Source organism: Oryzias melastigma, linkage group LG9 (assembly GCF_002922805.2).
Source record: "Oryzias melastigma strain HK-1 linkage group LG9, ASM292280v2, whole genome shotgun sequence".
Lineage (NCBI taxonomy): Eukaryota > Metazoa > Chordata > Actinopteri > Beloniformes > Adrianichthyidae > Oryzias > Oryzias melastigma.
Window position 1 is genome coordinate 33,590,603 of NC_050520.1, and position 25,434 is coordinate 33,616,036.

Here is a 25,434-nt window from a genome sequence, read left to right on the forward strand (position 1 = left end):
TAAGATCACCACACAGTGAATCCGGTGAGTTTGAGCCAAGTGACTTTGGAAAGACAACGTGAACTGAGGACAAGAGTTAGGAAACACAGCTATGTGAGACGATTCGTTTGTCCTGTCCATCACTACGAATCAACATACATGTGTAGATTCTCATTCATCCAGGTTGATTTAATCAAAGCTGTAGGTTAAAAAAGCAGTCAACTGGACTTGGTTGACTTTTTACAATAGACATTTCACCTCTTCCTCAAAAACTCTCAAATTTTGAAATGCAGTGGTAAAACTGCTGGGTTATATGCTCCTAGGAATACATTTATAGTTCAGTAACAAAGGATACACCAAGTTCAGATGACTGTTTCAATGCACAAATACACAACCAAGCCTCTTCTTGTATGAATTGTTTTCATTGCATGATAACTGAAGAACTATTCCAGTTTCTTCAAACAGCCAAGTGACCTCTCGCCCTTATGCTTTTCTAGGCATGTTTACATTTAATGTGGGGTCATCTGGACCCCACAAGACAGTGCACTGAGCTTTTTTTTCCAAGGATTTTTTATCTTCACTGGCATCTGTGGCTGACATAAAATTCTGTGTCAACGGAGGGATCGCACATTAATGTAAGGGTGGGGTCATCTGGACCCCATAAAGATAGCACAAGGGTTAAAGCTAGCTAACCAAAGATGACCTCTTTAACACCAGGGTTTTAGTTCCAGTGTTGACAATCTTTCAATCACCATAACTCTTGAACTGTTTACGCAATTAACATAATTCCAGTGGATTCTGAAGCGCAAAAAACCTAAGGAACACTTACCCTTATGTTTTAGGCATGTTTACATTAAAAGTGGAGTCATCTGGACCCCACAAGACAGCGAGCTGAACTTTTTTTTCAATGTTTTTTTTTATCTTCACTGGTGTCCATGGCAGACATGAGATCCTGTCCACCTTTGTCATGTAAACGATCACACATCAATATAAGGGTGGGGTCATCTGGACCCCATAAGAGAGAATGAAGGTTAATTGCTTTATCATGGTTTACCTTTCCTGGTCTCACTGTTTCACAGATTTTTTTCACAATGACTTTGTATCCTTTATTTATTTTTCTTAAAGAGCACAATGTGTTCTGCGTTCTGATTGGCTGTTGATCTTGTCAATCAATCTCTTCCAGCAGCATGAGCAGTTTGCTAGAGTTACATAAATCTTCATTGGAATCATATCTGTGTTTTTAACCAGTCTTCTCTATACCATGTCTCCTGGACGGAATTCGTTTAGTTTGCCAAATCTACATAAATCTTCAATCGCGATCGGATCTTTACTTATATTCTATAGCTCTAGACTTATTTTCTGTGAAAGCTTGAACTTTGAGAGTTTAAGTAAGAGAGAAAAGCGTGAAAATGTTCTTTTTCGTCTGATAAACGTCTATAAAGTGTGTAGTGAGGAGTTTTACTGCCTTGAAACACTTGTATTTCTTCTTCGCGGATTTCACCTATTACACTCTGTGATAAACGAGAGAACTGTAGTGAAGTGTTTACTAAAGTGTTGCATATCATATGCGCAAAGCCGTTTATCTCCATGTCAGAATCCACTGATTCAAACGATCCCATAAACTGTTGAAGAGTTACAGTTTGTCAAAGAGTGTTTTTTAGGTGTTGTGACATCTCTGATGTTGGAGAGTCATTTTCTGGTTAGACAGAAATTGACAGCAGTTTAAATCACACCCCATTGACAGCCCATGTACTCAGTCTGTGTGGTTTTGGTGCAAGAATAAAGTCTAATCTTATTCTAATATGTTTATCAAATGTCACAGAAATAAATCTACTTGCCATCAACGGTGTGCATGTTACAGAGGCTGGTACAAATGTTGTCTGCCCTCCCCAGGGACTGCTGGGGGATTAAAAATACCAATCCACAACCCCCATCTTAAAGGTTTTCTTTCTCAAGCTGATGTTTATGAAGAACATAGTCTTTGTTCTCTAAAAATAGATCATCAAATGGTAACACGACTATCTGACATTTTCGTTTTGGAACAAGGCAATGTGGCATTCATGAGCTGGTATCCATGGGTCAACTTCAGCTTCTTGATAGGTTTTTCCGTAGGCTGTAATGAACCATGAAAGCATGGAGAATTCCTTACTAATGAATAATTACAATAATAATACAAATATGACATAATACGTCAGAGCAGATCACATTGTATTATTTGTTGGTATTTAAACTGACAGCATTGTCATTTTATAATTGTAATTTACTTTGACGTTTCTTTAATACAATCACAAGAGGAGGCTGTGGAAGGTAACTCCAATAGCAACAGTTCTACAGGGTTCTGAAACCAGTTCCATCTAATGTTATGTAGATGACACTCTTCTTTATGTATCACTAGCTGATATTTGTGTTAGTTTTTCATATGACTTTGCAGTGTGTTATGAATATATTAAAAAAATGTGTTACCTTGAATATTTAAGCCGGAAGTCAACTTTAGTTAAATAAGAATGGTCTCTCATTTATTCTTCTAAAAATAACTTGCAATAGGTGAAATCAGAAAATTAGTTGTTTTATTTTTCACTTTTATTACAGATGTTTAAGGATCACTACAAACTTTATAGACTTTTCTCAGACAGACATGAACATTTCCACACTTTTCTCTCTTCTTTAAACTCTCAAAGGTCGAACCTTCATAGAAAATAAGTCCAGTATTATAGAATAAAATCAAAGATCTGATTGTGGTCCAATATTTATGTTGTTTTGGCATAGAATGCATTCTTCAAAGAAGACATGTTATGGAGTAGATCAATTGAGAATGGTCTACAGCCAATCTAGACACACACATAAAGAAAAGAGGTTAACTGCGATATAGCGACAAAACACCATATATGTATGTCACAAGTATGTCTGTCTGTATGTCTAACTTACAAAAAATAAGGAAAAAGGATGATCCAGTGAACAGAGTTTACGTTTATAAAGTTTACAATTTGGGGTTGTAAATGTATCTGTGTAGCTGTGATTATTATTGGGGCACGTGCCTTCTTCATTAGGGTCTTTAATAATGTCAGTAGCCACTGCTCCTAATTTCTATAGATTATTATTAATATTTGGCCTACGTGTCTGCCTGGCCATAATGCTAAGTTCACACCAGGCTAAGAAACGTGTGTTCAAATGACTGATTCCAATAAAAAGTCCATGATAAATGCACATATTTGCGTGTTTCTGGCTTTTGCGTACAATACTCTTGCATATTTAAGTATTTAAGGCCATTTTTGGTACAAAATACGTGGCCAGTGAAACCTGATGAAAGTTTAACCAGGCGGAAAATTGACCAACCAAGGACTTGGATTTGGTAGTGACATATGGGTAGCGTCCTTTTGAAAACATGGAAGTGCCATCCATTTGAAGATTGATCATGGAGGAGCAATCAATTGTAGCGGTTTGTGCCCTGCCGGACCTTTAAGACACCAAGTCTTCCATGTATCAGCTAAGAGCTGTGAACAAAAAGTCTGGCATAAGATTCCCCAGATTTGCAACACTTTGACATTTTGCACCAAGCCTCTTCTAACTGAGTACATGTGCTAGTATTGGGTAGCGACAGATCAGTATGAACACCATATGCAAAAGGAGCGTTCAAGGAAGCCTGTTTTTCGCAGTCTTAAATGTGCCTTACGTGCCCGGTGTGAACGCAGCATTAGACAGTCAAAAACAGATTTGAACAAAATCCTGTGTGACTGTGAAATCTGCTGTGACCTTGGACTAGTACTCTATGATTAGGGGTCCTGTGCTGCATGCAGATTAAGCACATTATATAGTTCTTTATGAGGATATCAACAAGTTTCCATATTTTAGTGCCACTAAGAGAAACAGTACAGTCATATTTGCTTAATTGGAAATCGTTTTACCTTAGTAATAATATAAAACTGACTAAAGTGATCTCAGACACACTGGTGCTACACAGTAGGAGTTCCATATTCTCAGAGAGGAGGCTTGTGTAGTGAAACTGAAGAGATTTGGTTTAAAATGTCTCTACTGAACTTCAAAGCAGCCCTCCACCTTTTTTTTTAGTTTGAGGTGTAAATTAACTCTGGAGTTGTACGTGGAGGTGAGAAGAGAGCCGCTTTATTTTTAGAGCAGAACAAAGGAAATCTTTGACGACTCAGAAACCTGTCAGACTAATTTAGCAGCCAAGGACTTACTTGTTACATGTTACTCTGAGGAGTCATCAAATAGCAGGTCTTAGTTGACTTCTAAACAGACTTCTGAACAGATAGCACCTTCGCAGGAGGAGCATGCAGTTTGGTTTGGTTTCTTTTCGCTGCAAACTTTTGTCTGATGTTAATCTGGTGTGGCGGCGCGGCGTCCCATTACTCCTAGATTCACTCCGCTCCAAATGTTCATCTCATTAAACTTACATCCAAGTCCCAGAAATGCCTACACACTTCCACCAAGATCCATGCTCTCGCACCACACGAAACCTGCGTGTCTAAAAATCGCTGTAAACTGTGGTCACACAGTTGATCTGAACCTTATTAGACCTTTGTGAGGCAGAGAAGTCAGTGTTCTCTTCAAAATAAAAGCTTAATATCAGTCCACATGAGAGCATGGGGCATAGATGGGTCATGTTGGTCCAATTGCAAAAGACGCAATGCTCATTTCAATGTTTCTTTCTGGATAGAAGCTGTGTTGTAGGAGTGTCAGGGCATACGTCAGCACCTCTCGCCGAAGCTGGTGGACTCAGTAAGAGGCAGCGAATGTTACTGGTGCCATAGTTTTGCTGTCACACACCCCATCACCAAAAGGCTCTAACAAGGCCAGAAATTGTCATCAGATTTGTCCCAAGACATTAAGCAATAATCACTGGAAGAGTCTGAGAAGTCACTAAATATAACGACAAAGTTGTGGACTCCTCGTGGAGTCGTCACCACATTGAAACACTTGCTGTGAGATAGCATTTGAAGAAGGGAGACATCTGCTGGCTCGAGCCAAGAAATGCATCTGTGTAGCATGTTACAAACAAGTTCTATAGTTACTGTGAATGCAGTTAATAAACTCCAACTGACTGACAGATTTATCCCTGATTCTTTTGTCTCGCTTAATACTCTCTTTAATTCAATGCGCCTTGTTTTTGACATAGTTTAGAAATAGACCCTTCATTGACAGAGCGCCTTATAAGCCGATGCGCCCTATAGTGTGGAATATATAAAAGCTAAGCATTTTTTATTCACATCGATGCCTCTTATAGTCGTCTAATCTCCGTCTGAGAAATACCTGTCCTTTCCACCCAAGAAGAAAAAAGAAACGGAGTCAAAATTTGCCACGGGTGCTTTTACTAATTTCAAGCTTGACTGCAATTTCTGTTAAACATCACTGTTAGAATCATGAGTGTAATGAAAAAAAAAAATTACAAGCTTCAAACCAATAAAACAACTCAGCTCTGAACAGAAGGGTTTCTTTAAGAACGCTGTGTGTGGTTAACTGTGGGTTTGTATGTTTCAGAGCGCCTCAGGGCTGATGGGATATTTATGACACACATCAGATAGATGTTTGAGCATAAACAACACACACACACACCACTGCTCTGCTCACCTACTTTAACTAATGTGCTGTAATATTCATGTCTCTCCTCCCACTTTAAAAAGTCTCTCAAATATTCATGAAGCTGTGAGGCACAAAGTCACCCTGAAACTTTGAAAGGATTTAGATTGCAAATTTCCTATTTTCTTTGTATTCCAGCCTGTTTGTTATTCTGAAGATTAATCCACAAAGTCATTGAGACATTGTAAAGTTTTTACAATATCCAGAGTTTGTAAAAAGGAATCAGCCTAATGTAGTGTCCATATATGCAGATGATACCGTCATTTATGCGCTGAAACTTGAACGCCACCCTTATTCACAAAATCTAAAAATCCCTGAGTTTTATAAGGAAAACTCGTGAGTCCTAAAGGTGGGGAGGTGGGTCAGGTCATGCTGCTCATCAGCAGCAGCAACAGTGAACAGGAATGATGGACAGCTGATCTGACAACTGCGATGGAATCAGCTGAGATGTGTTTGCACAATTCTGGTCTCTGTCAGTCGACGTGATTAGGAAGTAGACCACAGATGACGATGTTGAGAAACTGAAAAGAGGACATGGACAGAAGGACAAGAGAAAGGATGAGAAGTGGGGAAAGAGATTACATTGTGGGCTCTTTTGAGGGGGAGGGAACAAAAGATGGACAGAAAACAAAGTATAAGACTAAAATGTAAAGAAGGTGAGAACATAAGGCAGTCAAACCTCCACCAAGACCAAAACAATGTCATCAACAAAACCAAGAGATGTGTCAGAGTAGCTCAAGAAAAATCAAGACTCCAGATCTTGATGATGAGTTACATGAGCTAGACCCAGATCAGATGCTCCAACGCTAATCAAGAACAATTTCAAATGGGTATCCATCATCAACAACAGCATGTCTGGTCTTTAATTATATGCAGGAGCACCTAAAGAACTGATAGCGGTTCAGGAAGTTTTGTCAACATAGATTCATAAAGTCAAGATGGACAGGTCAAGAGTTTAAACATTATTCCAAGTGAAGAGCTCACTGTTTGCTAGTTGGTTGTTCATTGGGTTCAAATCCCAGGCTAGATAGTCTTTGTGTCCTTCAGTAAGACACCTAACTCCTCATTGCTCCTAATTGATTGAAATGACCTGTAAATGTATTTAATCAAAGCATTTGACATGTGATCCTTCATCTGGATGTCAAACAAGTAGGTCCATCTTAGGAACCACAAGGGTTAAGTCAAAGTCAGCCATATACTTCATAAAAATCACCCAGTCAAGGTAATTAGAGACCAATGGCCTCCTCACACACCTTACAATTTGTGCCAGAGTGGATTTGACCCTAAAGTATGGTTCATTTGGTTGCAGCAATGGCTCTCATTTCATTCTCAAGAACACAGTGCTTGGAAATGCTTGCAGAGGTGTGCTATGGCACAGATCTCCAATATAAAAATATTCTCTTAAGCAAAGCAACCAACCCCTTGTTTTGGCATGATTCAGTACAAACGGTGTACAGTACAGAGGGCCCTTTAGAGCCTGAACATCTAGAACTAATAGGTAATGAATATGTTAGAATGAGAAGACCTGGAAAGTTCAGGTTCAAGATCAACAGGTCCTGAATTTGAATAACCAGTCCTAGTCTAGATCAGACGGGTCAATGTCAAAGTTCACTGGTGTTGAACCAGGATTACTGGTCATGAGTCAAGTTAAATATTATTAAAATACGTTGTAATAATATTAATCAAACCAGAGCTAAAAACAGAGTCATCACAGGTCCAAGGTGCTACCCAAAATTAGTGAGTTTAAATTAATGCTCCTGCAATCTTGGTGTTAAACCGTGGTCTTACAAGCAACATCAATAGGTTTAGCGATAAATGCAACCAGTCCTGCATCAATATTGGATCATTTAGGACCAGGCCAACTTTGCCAGTTGTAGCAGCAACGTAGCTGACAACCAGGACCAAAAGGATCCTGATTCCCAGTCAACAGATCCAATTTAAGGACCAGTACTGTACATTTGCAGTCATTATCAGGTAAGGATTAGTAAAGACCAGCAGGCCCATTGATGGGATCCTACTGCAGGTTTCATTCAAGACGTGCAGCTCTTTTTCATCACAAATATGTCCTGTGTTTAAGACCCACCGATGCATAACCTCAGACGTTCAAGAGAGATGACCGGCACTGGTTCAGACTCAACTTTTAAGTCCACTCTGAAGACCAGAAGTTACAAAACAAAACCAGCAGCTCCAGTATAAGCAGCATCAGGACCAGAGATAAGTTGATCCAGTCTAAGATCCTGAATTAAGAGTTTATGTTGTAACATGTTCATATGACCCAGAACCTTCATCAGTCATCCTTATCTGTAATTTCTAGGTAGATTGTCAGAATTTTAAAGCAATGAAACAACATAATAAATGATCAAATGTGAGTTTTTACAAAATGAAAGCGATGAATCAACATTATGATGTGAGTCATTCAAAAGAAAAATTCATTTCATTCATGAGGTTTAGGTCCAGACGAGAAGTTTGACTTTGCTTTGAAGAAAAAGTCTTTGATGATTAATGCTATCATTAAACCAGAGACCAATAAAATGATTCGGTGGGGGAAAGTTCTAGCTTTATCTAGTATCGTACCCTTCTTTTTCACAAATCCTCTTGGTGGAGATAAAGTATGAAAAAAATGTAAAAGAGGTAATGAAAGAGAACTGAGTCGTGGATCCAGCAGAAGATTCAAGCTAGAAACTAGAAGAACCAAAGCATGACGTTAAAAGAAGGCTAAAGAAGAGATGAAAGTAAGGAGATATCAATAAAAAATATAGGAAGAAAAAAGTAAAGGATTCAAAACTGACCTGAGAGGAATTATGGAGTTATTAAGAAACTCTATAAGGCAGAGAAAGACAAATGTATGAGGAATGATGGGAAAATGATGATGTAATGAACATAGAAACAAAAAAAACAAGAGATGAAAGAAAAATAGCGTTTACACAACACAATGCATAAACATAAACAAATAAAAGGAATAAAAGAAAGATCAAAAGAGGGTGAAAATGATCAAAGGGGGTTTTAAGACTAGCAGTAAAGGTGAAGTGAGTGAGACATTAAGAAGGATTCAAAGAGAGAGGATGAATAGGACTGAAAGAGAAAATCAAAGGGAAAAAAGGACAATGGAAGGAGATGAATAAAGCGAGAAAATAGAGCAAAAATAGATGCTAAATTAAACAATGGCAGTAAAAAACGTAGAATAAAAAGGTAGAAAGCAGTGAGGGAGCATACATGATGAAAGGGTGATGGATGTTTGCTGAATAAATGATTATGGGATGAAAAAGAAGGGAATAAAATAGATAAAAAGTGGGAGGATGGTTAGAGCTATTGCTGAAGGATGAGAGACGAATGGCAGACAGATAAAAATAAAGAGGAAATTGAGTAAGAAGATAAAGAGAAATGACCACGAACGAGAGAAGAGCTGAGGCAGGAATAAAAGCACGACGAAAGACAAAATGAAAGAAAGATGAGAAACATCAAAGGAGAAAGGAGGAATGACAGAAAAAAGATGAGTCAACCAGGGATGATGGAGGGATACAGGAAGAATGACAATGAGGGATGAGCTCCACACACAAACACACGCACACACACAGCAGATAAAGAGCCATTAAATAAACACAAATGACATGTCTACACACTTTTATTCGGTTGTGTTCATGTACAGGTGTGCCTACATAGCTGTGTGACTTTACAGGGGTCTGTTTCAAGAACTCTGCCTGATCTCATTGAGAATCTGACAGAGCAGAGTCCGAGCGGGGGAACTTTCCGATTTCATTACCGGCTGATCAGCATAAGGTCAGGCAGGCCCAGAAGAGAAAGCTCGGATGGAATCACCATGGCAACAGGACCACACTGACCTGACACAGGTGAAATTATTCATCCTGATGTGTTTTTACACCAAACGTGAACAGATTTATGAGAAATAGCAAAGGTTCAATCCGGATGCCATTTTATTTCTGAAGGTAAATTTTCAATATTCAAAACCATATATTAAAATGAAAATATTAAAGTGAGACAACTTTATTTGTGTTATTGCTAAAAATCGACATTATAGAAAAATACTTGATAATATTCAACATTTATGTAAAATTTGAGTTTTTATATTTATATGTTATTGTGGGTTATTGTGAATTAAGATTTTAGATTTATGGAAATACATGTGATTTATTTAATTCATTTTTTCACTATTATAACACTTATTATGAATCTGTTTATTTTGATCAAAGCATCAACTTTAATTTACTTCAGTCTTGTTGCTGCAGACATGAAAAAAGGTGAATCTAACAGATCATGCAGACACTCAAGTGGGAGGAGCCATAATTAACTTTCTTTAGGTAAGTCCGTTCCAGACCAGGTTGGATTCACAGACTAAGTTACAGCAACAACAAAAGATGAGTTGCCTGAATTTAGGAATGGTTTCTTGAAACAGACCCCTGATGTACTGATGGGTGTATTTTTAGGTGTTAATTGTGAGAAGTTGTATGTACAGGTGTGCTTGTACATTGGTATTTGTACAGGATTCATGTGCAAAAATGTGAGCTTACAAGTGTGTACAATGTACACAGGTGTGTGTATTGCAGTGTGTTTGTAGACATATTTGTACAGGTGTGTTTTTACAAGTGTAAAGGTGTTTTGAGAACTGCTAACATGCAGGTGTGTGTTCATGAGTTTGTGAACAGGTGTGTTTGTAGGTATTGATGTGCAGGTGTGTGTTAGTGTATATACGGGTGTGTTTGTACATAGACGTGTGCAGGTGTCTGACTGTAAAAGTTAGATGAACAGGTGCATTCAATGTCTGCACAGGTGTTTCTATAAGTGTTATTGTTTATGTCTGAATACAGGTGTGTGTGCTTGTGTGGGTGTTTGAGTGTGCAGGTGTTTTTGTTCTCGTAGGTGACCAGTTGTGTTTTCCATCTTTATAATCGTATTAGTTACTTGAGGAATCACAGTGAGGAGGTTTATGCATCAGCTGTTAACCAACAAACACTCACCTTTGTCTCGCGCTCTTCAAGCAGTGTCTCCAGCTTCTTCTGGGCGGCTCGGCCCTCGTGGTCATCGCTGACAATCAGGATAATGTGGTTCCACCTGAACTCTCTCATGAGGTCGAACCACACCTGAGCCTGGTGTGAGTACGGGGGCACCGTCCTCAGGAATGACAAGTGGATGCTCTGAAGGACAAAAGAGAGTTTGTGTGTAAAACCATGTGTGAGGCAATACACTTGTGTGTCTGTCTTGGAATAAGGAATGTCAAAACACACAAAAAACTTAAAAGAAGCAGATGTAAATACATCAGTTAGCAAACACGATATGATTGTATGATTGTATCAGCAAAGGCGGCAAACGGCACATCTCTGCTCATGCTTTGGAATGCCAGAGGCAAACATTACTGAGACGTATCACATATCCAGCGTGGCGTTCTTGGAGCGTCTGGATGAGTCGAGAGCTGATATAGAACTACTTATGGTAATTAAAGCTGACATTAATTGTGCTAGTTCATTTTCCCCTCTTTGCTAATGCCACACGTTTACCTTTGTACACAGTTTCCCCTTCTCCTGCAGTGGGGCTGTCTCTTGGGCTTTTTGCCCTTTCCAGCCCCGGGCTGCTGTGGCCGCTCGCACAAAGAGACCTCCCCATCACCTTCAGCCAATCTTTGATCTCTTTTATGAGGGCATTGTTAGACATCAGCAGCACAGATACAGAGCAACACTGATCTGAGCTTCCCACTTTAGCACTCATATCACAGAGAGGAACGTGCACCTTGTGCATAAAACCATCATTATTGACTGCAGACCGTATCTCTTGTTCCAGAAGAACATTGCGTTAAAACCACGACGCACCTTTAAATATTACAGTTTGATTCTGTTATTATTTTTGTTTGATCAACCACAAATCCTGCACAGTGAATCTTAAACTATTAGAATTGTCAAAGAATTAAATTCATGCTGATCCATGAAAGATCATCCATAAAAATCAAGTCAGTCTGGAGTGACAGTTTCATATCTCACCTTATCCGAGTAGATGGACATGCGAGTTGTTAGGCCAACGACAGGAATGCGGTAGAAGCCGGCCGTATAAGAGACAGGCGTTGGAGTCAGATGGTCGTTGGACTGAGGAGGATGACTAACCAGGATTGCGTACACCTGTGGAGAAAGAAAACATCTTGTTTAAATATTGATAGTGATTTTCTTGTTGATGTTGCCACCCTGTTGCAACATCCAAGTGTAAGTATGACAACCATGGACTCTGACGGGACCTCCATTTCATTCTATTGTATCATCAACCTTGTCCTTTACTCAATACTTTTGCTATTTTTCCAAAACACGAGAATTCATGGTTTGAGCTCATTCTATCCTTCCAAAAAACACATCAAAGTTCAGGTAACCAGCTAACTAGATCAATCCAAAGTTATAGCACCCCAACAGAGTTCTACAGACTGTGTTTACAGGTTCAAGAGCTGTTGGTGAATAACGGGAGACCAAACAACATCAAAAGGATGTTTCATGGCTAGATCATGCCTTGACTGTCGACTATTAAAATAGTCAATGACTAATTTACTAGTCGATTAGTCTTTTTTTTTTTTTAAATACAGTGCACACTTTCTAATGCTGCATCCGCCATTGTCTTTGACAGACATGCGAAGTGGTGCTAATACGGGTCTGTAGTGATGTCACAGGAAGTTATAGAAAAACTTACCATAACAAGTCAACAGGTTTACGAAACAATCTTCTTAATTGTATTTACTTTTAGTGATAACTTAAAGGCCCAATCCGAATTCTTCCCTTCTCCCTATCCCTCCATTTGAAGGGGCATTTTTAGTGCAAGTGTGTCCGGAATATTTTTTTTAAAGTCCTCCGTTGCGAGGGTTTCTTCACGTGAGTGCGCTCTGAAATACAGAAGTTTACATTTAAATGTAAGTAATAACTTTTTGTTGTAGCATGACCTTTTTAAAGTTATAAAACCAATGTTGCTATGTATATTTGAGCACTGGAAGCTCCGCCCTAACGCTAGCGGACCGGCGATTAATGGTGATGTCATCGAATGACAGTGACGTCCGAATTATGAGACACTATGTTTTTATAATGCTCCGTTTGGAGGGGTAAATGAAGGGGAAGGGAAAAATTCAGATTGGGCCAAACGCTTCAAGTTTAAAGCAAATGATGGTTAAGATGTGTTTTACATGTAGCCGACAAATGATCCGATTAGTTGATTAATCGGAAAAATAATCTCTGATTAGTTGACTATTGAAATAATTGTTTGTGGCAGTACTATTATACAGCAAGTAGTCCATAAATCAGGACATTTTTAATGGGAAATTTCCTCAACACAGCATCAAATCTCAATATCTGAAACTAATTTACTTGACAAAACTCGTAACACCATATAAATGTACGTACATGTATTTACCTTAGTGTATAGTTGTGTTAAATCAGTGCCATAATCAGGGCACATTTAGTGAAAATAGTATAATTATAACCAAAGAGGTGAAGTAAAGTTAACCAGGTGTAGTTTTTTTACAATGCTATATAATAAACCAGAACATTGTTTTTTTATTACAGATATTATGTCATATTGGCAACTATGTTAAACTATGTTTAACACATTTAAAGAAATTTAGTGGTCATATTTTGCTATAATGGATGGATGGATGCAATGCCATAAAAAGGATATTTAAAAAAGGCAGAAATAGAAGTATACAAATTCTCACAATAAAAACATAGAATAATGAAAAGAAAAGCATAGGAGTTAGCTAAAAGGACAGATAAAAAGGCGAGTCTTCCAGTTAAATGCACACAATTATGTGCATTCCTTCACTATAATAACATGGCTGCCATGCAGAATCACAAACATAGCTCAACTTCTCATCTGACTTCAATTAAATAGGGGTAATGTAGCAAAAGTACTTAAGAAAGACTGTTTGTTATAATAAAATCACGCTGTTTACTCTACTGTACTGGTAAACACTGCAACTGTGGGGGTTTAGCAACACGTCTGCTGTGACGTTTGGGATATTTTGGCTGCAGGGAGGAAGATTTTTTTTGCGGCAGCAGGCAGTCTGAAGGCGGTGCCCTGCAGGTGGCAACGTGTCGTGTTTGCTTGGCTGTTCAAGCTGAAACGACACGGCGTGTGTGGCGAGGCTGAAGCCATGTCTGAATGCTGCTCAGCTGAATTCATAAAACAGGTTTCTCTGAAGTCTAGTGAGCAAAAACAATCCTCAGTGAAAGGATTTACTGGCAAAATCAGTCTAAGCTTTAGGTTTTAATTGTGTTCTAAAAGAAATGGTTGAAACATAAGTTGGGTAATCTTTGCCTTTTTTTGACAACTGAATTTTTTAGATTTTAAAACGAAAAGAAGCAACTTTATTTTATTAGATATTTAGACAGTTTTAACAGCATTTATAGTCAGCCGTTTACTAAAATTGAGCATTTCTTTTTATTCTGGCAAGGTTACCAGCAGGCTAGCTAGCCTACTAGCGCTACACTATGCTAATTTTGGAAGCTCTGTGCTTTTTTTTAAATCATTTAGACATAAATAATATCACAATGGCCATCAACCATGAGTAATAACGCAGATTTTATCAAAGACATGTATTAATATTTTCCTGTTTTCTTGTTTTTGTGCGTATTTGATGTGACAGGACAATAGCGAATGTTAGCATGTTGCAGACGCCATGCTGCAGAGCATCTCCAGGGATGTCCAGCAGATAGAGAACACACTTGTCTTCTATCAACATTATTACACCAGCGGAAACAGAAAACTCAATTAAAATCTCAAAAAAGTGGTTTTGGTTTTATCAGAAACAGAATTTTAGACAATAAAGGAAACTTTATTCTTGTAGAATTTGGGATTTGACTTAGCTAGAATAGTCTCAACAAATTAAATAAAAATTAAATATTCATGAAACTAGTTTGCTTTAGCATCGATGTAGTTTATCGGAGGTCTTTTTATCCACAAAAATCTTCAGATATTTGTTTTCTTTCTGTAATCCTGGACTTATGAAGATTTTAACTTCAAGAGCCTAAATAAGAGAAACATAATAATGACTATGTCAAGGATATCGCCTATCGCAGGTTATTTTTAGAATGTAACTTTCTTCATAAACGAAGGACCATTGTTTTATTTTAGGCTTTAGGGCTGCCACGCTTGTTTTTATGAAATTATAGCATTTTCTAAATTAAAATTTCTGTGTTTTTGATTATTTTACTTCTTGTTTTGGAACTGCTTGCTGGAGATTGCTAAAGCTCCACAACCCAATCATGATTTTTTTTTTTAGCTCTTTGACTTGTGACTCCTATCCAGTTATTTCCCCTCAAACATTTACCAAAAAAATGGTTTGAATAGGTACCAGTTTTAAACAGCTCAGTAATGACAGCTTAATTAAGCAGAAAAAAGCCACAAAGAGAAAAAAATGAAGTCTATTTTTTATTTATTAATTTATTTTGGATCAGGAGGAGCTTATGAAGCTCGTGGATCTGCGGCTGCATCATTTCAGAGCTGATTTATCTTTTTTTTGTCAGATAAACAGCATAAATATAGAAGCGCGGGTCTAAAGCGCTTCTGCCAATTACACTTTGATGTGCTCGGCTGCACTGACTTTAATTCACTCACAGAACAAAAGGAGCAGCAAAGCAGTGAAGGGAGGCTTGTGCTGCAAATTCACAACCATATATTTAGACATACTTTGGACCCAAAGCTGCACATTATGTCACATTTAAAATGTTAAGACCTGATTAGATGATTTGCCTAGTTACTAGGACAAATAGTGCGTGCACTCGCATAAATGTAACATAGAATCTCTGCTAGATGAAGCTTAAAGGTGTTCTGATGGTTCAAACAAGAACACGAGGCAGAAATTCTTTAAATTTATTATTGCCGTCATCGCACTATGTTCGCCTGAGTAAAGCATTGTTTTCTTGTTTTTTACATCAATGCTTTAATGCTATATAAAAATAAACATATTTTACAGATGAATAACAGAGAAACAAAAGTATGATCCTAACCTCTAATGAAATCTCTGTTATAAACCAAAAGATTAACTAGAATATAATTGGATCGACTTCAAACTAAATGATTAGATAAAAGGAAAAGAGAATATGGTTCTTTTTAAATTCTTATTGTCTGAAATCTGAAAATCTGCTTATTTGCTATGTAGAAAAACAAGCTCCCTTCTCTGCTCCATTCTGATTCATCCACTATGAGGGCCACCCAAAAAAAAATCTTATAAATCTAGTTTTAATCTCGTAAATTTAGGAGATTAAAAGTCATAAATTTAGCCTATGACTTTTAAAGTTGCCCTGCGACGGACTGGCGACCTGTCCAGGGTGTACCCCGCCTTCGCCCTTCAGTAGCCGGGTTAGGCTCCGGCACCCCCGCGACCCCGAAAGGGAAGAAGCGGTCAAGAAGATGGATGGATGGATGGACTTTTAAAGTCATAAATATACGACTTTATTCTCTTAATTTAGCAGTTATGACTTTTTTCTCGTAAATTTAGGAGATTTAAAGTTGTAATTTTAAAAATTAAAATTTTCTTTATGAAGTGGTCCTAATACTCCGTCGTAGCAGACAAACAGATCCATGTACGTTTGGTTTTCTTCATCTGAGCTGGAATCTGGATCAAAACTGTTCGGCTGGATAGCTCCAGTATTGTTCATCATTTTTGTTGCACCGCTAATGTTAGCTATAAGGAGAGAGTTTACACAGATGGATGATGGGAAGTGAGGGAGGCTTAGTCTGGACCAGCTGTTCCGCGCTTCTGTTTCTTAGATTTAAATCCTGGTTCTCAATTAGCCACAATTCATCTCACACTTTCTCTGAGGTGTCCTTGTGTATTTTCGATATCTTAAATCTATCTTAACCGAAGCCTCCAGAGATTAGATGATTTTAAAATAGTTTGATTTTTCTTCAATAGTTTTTGTGTTTTTGATAATAGGTGAGGTTGATATTAGGAGGATTTCCATTAAAATCTGCTCAGGACCCCAGTATGTTTTTTGGGTGCTTTGGTAGCAAACTCGTTCCAGACGTTTACCACCTTGCTTCCTGCATCATGGACCAAAACCACCACCTGTTTCTATGGCAACAGCTCTCACCAATCAGAATTGAGCTTGTTGGAAGTCCCCACCCCTACCACTTGAAAGCATGTCAATAAAACGCTTTGAACATTCGACATACTTTTTTCGAGGCATCTTAAAAAAAATACTCACAAAAAAATAGAGTTGTGGAGAACATGTTTAAAGTAAAGTATCGGAGCATGATTGGTTATTTTTAAAAAATAGAATGACTGAGTAATAGTTGTGTATTTCTTTATAGAAATCTATGGGATTTTGGCTTCTTGGAACCAGCAGGTACTTCCTGTTTGGAATGTGAGGGGGGAGGGGTCACACGGTCCAGTTCTCTATAAACAGTCAACGGTTGTCACAGAAGGAGCTGGTTATTTCTCCAGGTTTGTACCCTCACATTTGCAGCTCCAGAGTGACTTCCTTCACTACGGAAGATCTCTTAAAGCCTGAACGTAGGAACCTGGCAGCTGCAGTTTGGGATCAAATCAGAGGTGAACATGTGTGAAGAGGCAGCCTGCAGCGTCTGCATAATCCCTCCGCCGTCCTCAGGGAGGACGCCCGGATTACATCTGTGATCGTGCACAGACTGAGAGGAGATGTTAATCTGGCGTCCAGCGCGCCTGCCGCCATGTTGGCCTCAATTCCTCCGCAAAGGAAACGTGGTAGTAGAGAGGATGAGAGTGTTTCTGCGGCTCAAACATCAGGTGGATTCAGATCTCTCATCATGTCTGACTTCAGTCTCGCAGAATCAGACTGTTGGCGGCTTCCAGCTCCTCGGAGAGTTGAAACACGGACCTGAGTGGCGCTTTCTCAGCGTGAAATGTGTGAATTTGAAGGTGACATCAGCACGGAGAAAGCTCCTTCCCTTCAGGGGTTTTTACTGCCTTTATTTGTCTCTTTCATCCTGCTATTATTAGAAATGCAGCTTTTCTGTTCACGGCTTTGAGTTTGAGCCTTAAACCATTTCACGTCTCCTTTACCAGATTTGTCTTCCGTGCATGTTAAACAGTCTGTTCCTGTGTTTCCACAACAATCCAGACTCAAAGTGTCACTCTTTGGTAAATCCAGACTTTATGACTAATTCTCTTCTGGCCAATGAGAACCGGTCTGGGCGTGACTCATTCCACAAGAAGGGCCCCAAGTCAAATCTCCTTTTTGTTTTATTTCATGTGACGCAGGAGTAGATTCTTTTGACTTTTACCGTCTGTTGAATTTAGTGAAAGCTCATGTAATGAATCTGCTGTAGCTTCTAACATCAGATTTTCATATTTTACAGCCCCAGGTGGAAACGGTTTTGAAAAAACTCATTCATCTTCTTGACCGCTTCTTCCCTTTCGGGGTCGCGGGGGTGCCGGAGCCTATCCCGGCTACTGATGGGCGAAGGCGGGGTACACCCTGGACAGGTCGCCAGTCTGTCGCAGGGCCTCAATCACAAAAAGCTTTTTTCCAAAACAGAAGATGAAGAGCTTCTGTTAAAGCTGACTGGAGGTGGAGGAAAGCCTTGAAGCAGCCATGCGGTGCACAGGCGATCACAAGACTAACGCTGAAACAGGATAGGCTACCTGGACCCAAATGCTGCTTCCAGTACCGCCCCCAAAGAGGAGTTTAACCAATCAGGCTCTCAGCTCTCATATTCAGGACATAAGAAATGACTTAACTCTTTAGCATCAAAGATGTCGTTGGCGACCCCTAAATAACACGTGCTCTTTGACATATTGTAAATCTTTTAAAGTTTCTGTGATCAGCTGATTCGGAAGCAAAGAAAATGATTTTTTTATTTTGGCTTTGCACTGATATTACACCAATCAGCAAAAGCAGCTGATTTACGTCAATTGTATAAGAATATCAGGACAAGGTTAAATTTCTTTGCTTCACAATCCGCTGGAATTACGTTCATTTGTATAAATGGTTGAGGAGTTACAATAGTGGAAAGAATGTCAAATCTGGAGCTGAAGCTGTGGTGTTGCCTAACCCTAACCAGCAACACTGCAGATGCGTTGTAAAGAGAAATCAGAAATGAGAAAATGGTTAATAAATAGTTTTAACCAGCTCAAGACAACAAGTACAGTGATCTAAGGTTCAGTTTGCTTTAGGAAATCCGAAAAACAAGAAGAAAATGCTCCAGAATCCTTTTAAAATAATAATAAATAATAAACGGAAGTGTCAGAAAGGTATTTTTTTAATCACCCAATTTGACAAAATATTTTAAAATAAAGTATTTCAAAGCTCACATAAAAATCTGACTTTTGAATTAAATTGAATCAGCATTTCTAAAAAGCATTTTTTAAATGGATGAATAAAATGAGCTGATTAAGAAAAGCAAACTGTGAATAAAACACAAATATCTAGAAGGACTGATGAAAAAACAGAATTCAGCTCCTGACAACGCAGAAAAAGAGCAGAATTGTTTTGGGGTCCATGATGCCGAAACCAGGATGAAAAGACACCTAAAGAATCGAATAATCCTGAACAATTCTTTTAAAATGCCTCTTAGTTATTTAGTTGAAAAACAACTGAAAAAAACGAATAAAAAATACATTAATTTGGATATTTTTTAAATAATGATTTTACAGCAAATTAAGTTGAAAGAAGCTAAACGATTTTTAAGTTCAAATAGTAAAACACGTTAGACCCTTATATAGAATATAAAAAACACTTCTTATGCCTGAAAAGTGAAAGGCTGAATTATATGTCAAATAAAAATAACCAAAAATTCACATTAAGCATGAAGTTTTAAATGAATTACTGACTTTAAAGTAACTGAATTGTTCATCCTAAGAAAGAACAATAAAGTAATAAAAATGTTCTAAATGTAAAATCCTCTTATGAAATTGCAGAAGAAGCTAAATCCAATATGATCCTCCAATGATTTGCTAAATATAAATCCGAAAGTTCAAACAATAAAGAGTTTGTCATTTGTATTGCATAACATGTTGAACCCAAATTGCCCAAAAAGAGAGAGAACTCTCATTTTAAAGCTAGGACCCACAAATTCCCCATAGATGTAACAGAACACATGAATAACTACCAGGCCTTCAGGGCTTTTAAAAAGCACAAACGTGGAAATTCACCTCTGATCTCACCTCGGAGTTCAGTCAAACGTTAAATATCTATGTCAACCACAGCGCCCTCTACAGCTAGAGACCAACACTGCCCTCTCTGTGTTAATACTAAAATAGTAAAAGAATCAGAAGAAAATAAAACATGATTTTTAAGAAAAGGCAAAAAAAAAGTTAACAGCTTTGTAAACAGTTAAATTTGCTTATTAATGTCACAAATTATTCAGAAGAAATCACCAAAAACGTAAATGAGCTGCAGAACTTAGGCCAGTTTAAATTAACACCATGATGAATCATAAATGGTAAGGTAAAGGGTTTTTTTTGACCATATGGTGCACTCAACATCCTTTTTCTCGAAGATCAACAGTGTTTGTATGAGCTCTGGTTCAAACAGTTTGTCTGTGGTACACAGTACTCAGAAATGTGTAAAAATGCTTTAGTACGACTTTTGTAAACTACAAAGCTGAACCACTTGGTGGATTGTTGGAGGATTGTGGCTACTGAAATCAGGAACCTTGTATGTACTGTACTACAACATATTGAATCGAAAAAGTATGAACATTGTTTTGTATTTTATGTGTTAGAACAAAACAGTGTTGATTGTCAATAAAGTTTGACTTTCAAGTTTCAGTCTCTGCAGAGGCTGCCTGTGACGGACAGAAGACGTACACATGGATCCCAACACAAATCATTAGAAAACTTCCCATCAGCCTTTCTGACCAATCACCCGCGTCTTTGCTACTTAAGGCATTCTGGGTAGTGTAGTCACATTATCATGACTCTTTTGTTTGTTTAGTACACCCCAGGTGTTCCTTATAGTCCCAGGAATATGGTACCTAAATCTGATCCTGAACCTCATATTTACTAAAAAAAAACAAAAAAAAAAACAAATGTACACTAATGACACAAAACAGAGCTAAAATGCTTAAAAGCTAAAATAATAAGAAGTGAAAAGGCAATAAAAACATGCAGATCACAGGTTTAAAAAGACTTTTAAAGTGTGAAGTTTTCTCAAAGGTAAAAATACCTCATGAACTAGATAGCTCTCAAAACTTCATGAGTGTTTCAAACTTTCTCTATTTACTTTTAAGGGAGTTAAAAACATAAATATCCAGCTTTTCAGATCCAAAAATGAGGTTTCATCTGAGTGAAAGCAGCAGAAGGCAGAAGCCGCTGAATCCGGAAGGAGCTGTGCCTTCACACACAGAAGCAGGGGGCTTACTCAAAGTGTGGAGCATTATACATTTATGCAGTCAGCTTAAGGAGAGTGGAACAACATGACAGCCTCTCATTTTCCTGGAGCACTTCTACTGAGACTTTCCAAGATTCAAATATTTAATACGACCAACAGCCGAAAAATCCTGTTCCTCCATCATTTTTAACTATGCAAAACCTTCATGATCTCTGAAGGATGGAGCCTTTCTCCACCAGCAGAAGATCTGGGGAGTTTTCTTTATAGATCTAAAGGTCTGTTCACACAGGGCATGTGTTGCACGTTCAAGAACGCACATGCACACCAAACAAACATGGAGGAACGCTACCCACGAGTCTCTACCAAATCCGAGTCTCTGATTGGTCAAACAACTGGTTGAACTTCCAGGGCGCAATCCATGAATATGGAGAGACAATACACTCACATTGATGTGTTTGTGCGCAATTCTTGATTTGTGCATAACTTTGGATTTGTGCATGCGTAATTGTGTGTGTGATATTCACAATCTAATTTCAGAGCGGCTGAAAAGAAAGCCCTGATGACCCAGCATTCTAGCAGCAATTAAACGCATCATTTACAAAAGAATCTTGGAGAAGTGAAAAGAGTCTCACATCAGATTTGTGGGTTAATACGATATTGTGTGTGCATGACAAGCAATTCATGTGTCATTTTTAAAGATTGTAAATTGTCTTTGTATTTCTTTATTACATTATTTTTGTATAAATGCAAAAAACTTATGAGTTATAAATCAAGAATTACGCACACACAAGTCTAAAGCTACGCACAAATCTAAAGCTACGCAGAAATCAAGAATACGCATGCACAAATTCAACGTTACGCATAAATCAAGAATTACACACACACAAATCTAAAGCTACACACAAATCAAGATTCCGCATGCACAAATCTAAAGCTATACACACACAAGTCAAAAAATATGCACACACAAATCTAAAGTTACACACTAACCAAGAATACGCATGCACAAATTCAAAGTTGCGCACAAATCAAGAATAACACGCATATAAACTCAAAGTTACATACAAATCAAGAATACGGGCACATAAATAAAAAAATACGCATTCACAAATCAAAAGTACGCACTCACAAATCAAGAATTACCCACACACAAATCCAAAGTTACGCACAAATCCAAAGTTACGCACAAGTCCAGAATTATGAACACGCAAATCTAAAGCTACGCACAAATCTAAAGCTATACACACTAATCAAGACTACGCATGCAGAAATCCAAAGTTACGCACAAATCAAGAATTACATACAAATCAAGAATACGGGCAGTTAAACAAAACATTACGCATTCAAAAATCAAGAATCACGCACACACAAATCCAAAGTTACACACAAATCAAGAACTATGCACTCACAAATCTAGAATTACCCACACGCAAACCTAAAGCTACGCACAAATCTAAAGCTATACACACAAATCAAGAATACGCATGTACAAATCCAAAGTTACGCACAAATCTAGAATTACCCACACACAAATCCGAAGTTACGCACAAGTCTAGAATTATGCACACGCAAATCTAAAGCTACGCACAAATCTAAAGTTACATACAAATCAAGAATACGGGCAGTTAAACAAAAAATTACGCACTTACAAATCAAGAATTACTCACACACAAATCCAAAGTTACGCACAAATCAAGAGTACGCACACACAAATCAAGGATACACGCTTACAAATCAAGAATTTTGCACACGCAAATTTTGGTGAGTCTATTTTCTCTCCATACATGAACTCCTGATCTGTACGTAGAGCCCACAAACTGACTTAAAATCTTGTGTAGCGAATTGTGAATGTGACAGTTTTTAACACAGAAGCCCAAAACATGCATATATGTGCGTGCACATAGACTTTTCATTGGAAGTGTTTGATTTAACGGCTGTTGCCGAGGCTGGTGCGAACGTAGTATTAAACCTCGTTTCCACTGAGCGGTCCGGTAAAGAGTTGTACAGTATGGACCAGTAAATTCTGGGTGCGATTCCACTCAGTTAAGCCTCACTTCCACTGAGCGGTTTGTTTTCACGGCGCATGCGTGTTGTAAACCGCTACCGTGTCATTGTAGTGCGACGACTAGCAAAGCCACAACAGTGGAGGTCATCCAGCAGCTCGTCTTTTTCTTGCTTTGCTTTCTGCACATCATGTATAACAGGAATTGAATGTTGTCTGAAAGAAGACTGCAGGCAGCTATGAAGAATACTGAAAAGAGGAAAACGGAATTGCTAGCTTAGCGCTACTGGTGCCTTCTAATGTCGTCATCACTTTCTGTCAATCAGCAGGTAGCAAGAGCGGCTCTGCCCCAACTGTCCTGTTCTATTTTTCTATGGACCTACAACAGATGGGGGGCCTTCAAAAGGTACGGGTCAGAACTGTTTAATGGATCCATTTTACAATGGAAATGCTCAAAATACCGGGCTGGACTGTACCGGACTGTACCGGACTGTACCGGACTGTACCGGACTGTTCAGTGGAAACAAGGTTTTACTGTAACCTTTTGGAATTGGTCATCTTAACCAACACATTCATCAGTTAATTTCTGCTCGCAATCAGCCAACACAGTTAATTCAGTTGTTTGTTGAAAACTCCCAAAACTTTTATGCCATGCTTTTCTGGGTGTTCAAAATGAAACATGAATATAACATTTAAGGCAAAGAAAAGCTTAAAAACTGGAAAAAGCTTAAAAAATGCCAAGAATCATCATTAAATCTACTGGAATAAATGGTGACAAATGGATCAAAAGGAAAGTCTAAAAGATGCAGGTGAAGGCCTGAGTCATGTGACCTCACCTGGTTGGAGATCAGGTCCTCGCAGACGGACAGCGCCATCTGAATGGCGTTGGGTTTGTGTGTGACGGAGATGGCGTTCATCTTGAACTTGTCCTTGCCGTAGAGAGCGTTGGCCTGACTCACCGCCTCCTTGAACACCTGCTCGTAGCGCTTCTGACTCAGGACGGCGCCGACGTTGACCAGGCGGGGCTCGCAGCCACACAGCGCCACGGAGCAGCACTGCAGCACCGCCAGCAGGAGCACGCTGCGCACCTCCACTGAAGGACGAGTGAGGAGAGGAGGAACTGTCAGACTGAAGGAAAAGGACTTCCAGTTTGTTCTTCCACAGTTAGCTGACTTCTTTTTACACAAGTTACAACTTTTTTTCATTTTTGTTAAAAAAAAAATTGAACTCAGTTCATAGTTGACCAATTTTCAAAATAAATGTTACTACTCCACGTAAAGAAAACTGATTATACCTGGAAAATATCAGATAAAAAATATATTTTTGTTTGTTATTAAAATGAATTCTAACACAAAATAGATGGTTTGATTGTTTTGCTCAAGTTTTTATTTATTTTGTCTTTCATTGGAATTTAATTAAAATTGTAGACAATACAAATCAGTACAGCCAAAGATGTATAATATATATGAAATAAATCTGAAAGAACAAAAAGTAAACATAAGTCAGTCAATGATCGTATTAAACACATTAGAAGAATAATCAAAGAGTCTTACCACCCTACTAAATATACAGACATTAAGTTGTCCCATTCAAACTAAAAACACGTTTCCCATTTCAGATGGAAATCATTTATTTGATCTAACAGTCTGTATGTAACTGCTGTCTGAACCCATTCAGCGTCATTTATCTGAACAATAAAAATATCTTATACCGTATTTTTCAGAGTATTTTGTCCACTGCAGTCACTTTTTTGCATGGTTTGGCTGGGGGTGTGACTTATACTCAGGTGTGACTTGTATGTGATTTTGGAAAAAGTAAATAGGTTCCAGGGTTTGTTATTTTCCACTAAAAACCACTAGAGGGCACTGTAGGTGAGTGGATCAGTTTTTGCTACTGACAGCAACAAAGAAGAAGCACTTATTTTGTTCCAGAACAACACAGACGATGAATATGGAAGTTTTTCTGTTCCATCAGATTCTGAATTTTTTTAAACCTTTTTCTTTAACCCTTGATTTTCGATGGCCCAGAAATCCTATGGAAAAAAAAAACTTGAGCATCTGCTCTGTCCTATTGGAGAACAAGATGGCAGCCGACCCGCCCCGTGGTTCTCAATAGCTGTGGTTTCAAGTGCAAAATGACCTCCATGCGATCAAAGAGCAGATATAGGACTGTGGACATGGTCTTGAAAAACTTTGTCTGATTGTAACAAAGTTTTTATACGCCATAAAGTTGATCAGAAAAAATAATTTTGACATACGCAGAAGTATGTAAAATACCAGAAACAGCTGCAAGACAGGAAGTAGCTCTATATTCCTCCTATGTTTCATGAAGCTAAATGTGTTTACAGTAGGAAAGAGTCTATTTTAGTATATTCTAGTAAGTTTATTCTAGTATATTCTACTTTATTCGAGTATTGTCTAGTCTATAAGATATTCAGTCTATTATTATCTATTCCACTATTCTTATCATATTAATTTTAAGATCAAATGTGTTTTCTTGTTCCTGTATTTTATAAATACATTTCTCCAAAAGGTGCGATTTATATATAACTTATAAATATTTTTTTTTTGT

The 25,434-nt window shown here is 38.2% G+C and overlaps 1 protein-coding gene across 4 annotated transcripts in view; it reads right to left on the minus strand.

The window, feature by feature from the left end:
- grin1b (glutamate receptor, ionotropic, N-methyl D-aspartate 1b) overlaps window positions 1–25,434 on the minus strand; it is a 93,899-nt gene that overhangs the window by 62,322 nt on the left and 6,143 nt on the right. For all 4 annotated transcript variants that reach the window (XM_024276357.2, XM_024276355.2, XM_024276358.2 and 1 more), the window contains exons 2-4: window positions 23,700–23,956; window positions 11,562–11,696; window positions 10,548–10,724 (exon numbers count right to left, since the gene is read on the minus strand). In XM_024276357.2, the coding sequence (XP_024132125.1) occupies window positions 10,548–10,724; window positions 11,562–11,696; window positions 23,700–23,956 (569 nt within the window). The remainder of the gene's footprint in view (window positions 1–10,547; window positions 10,725–11,561; window positions 11,697–23,699; window positions 23,957–25,434) is intronic.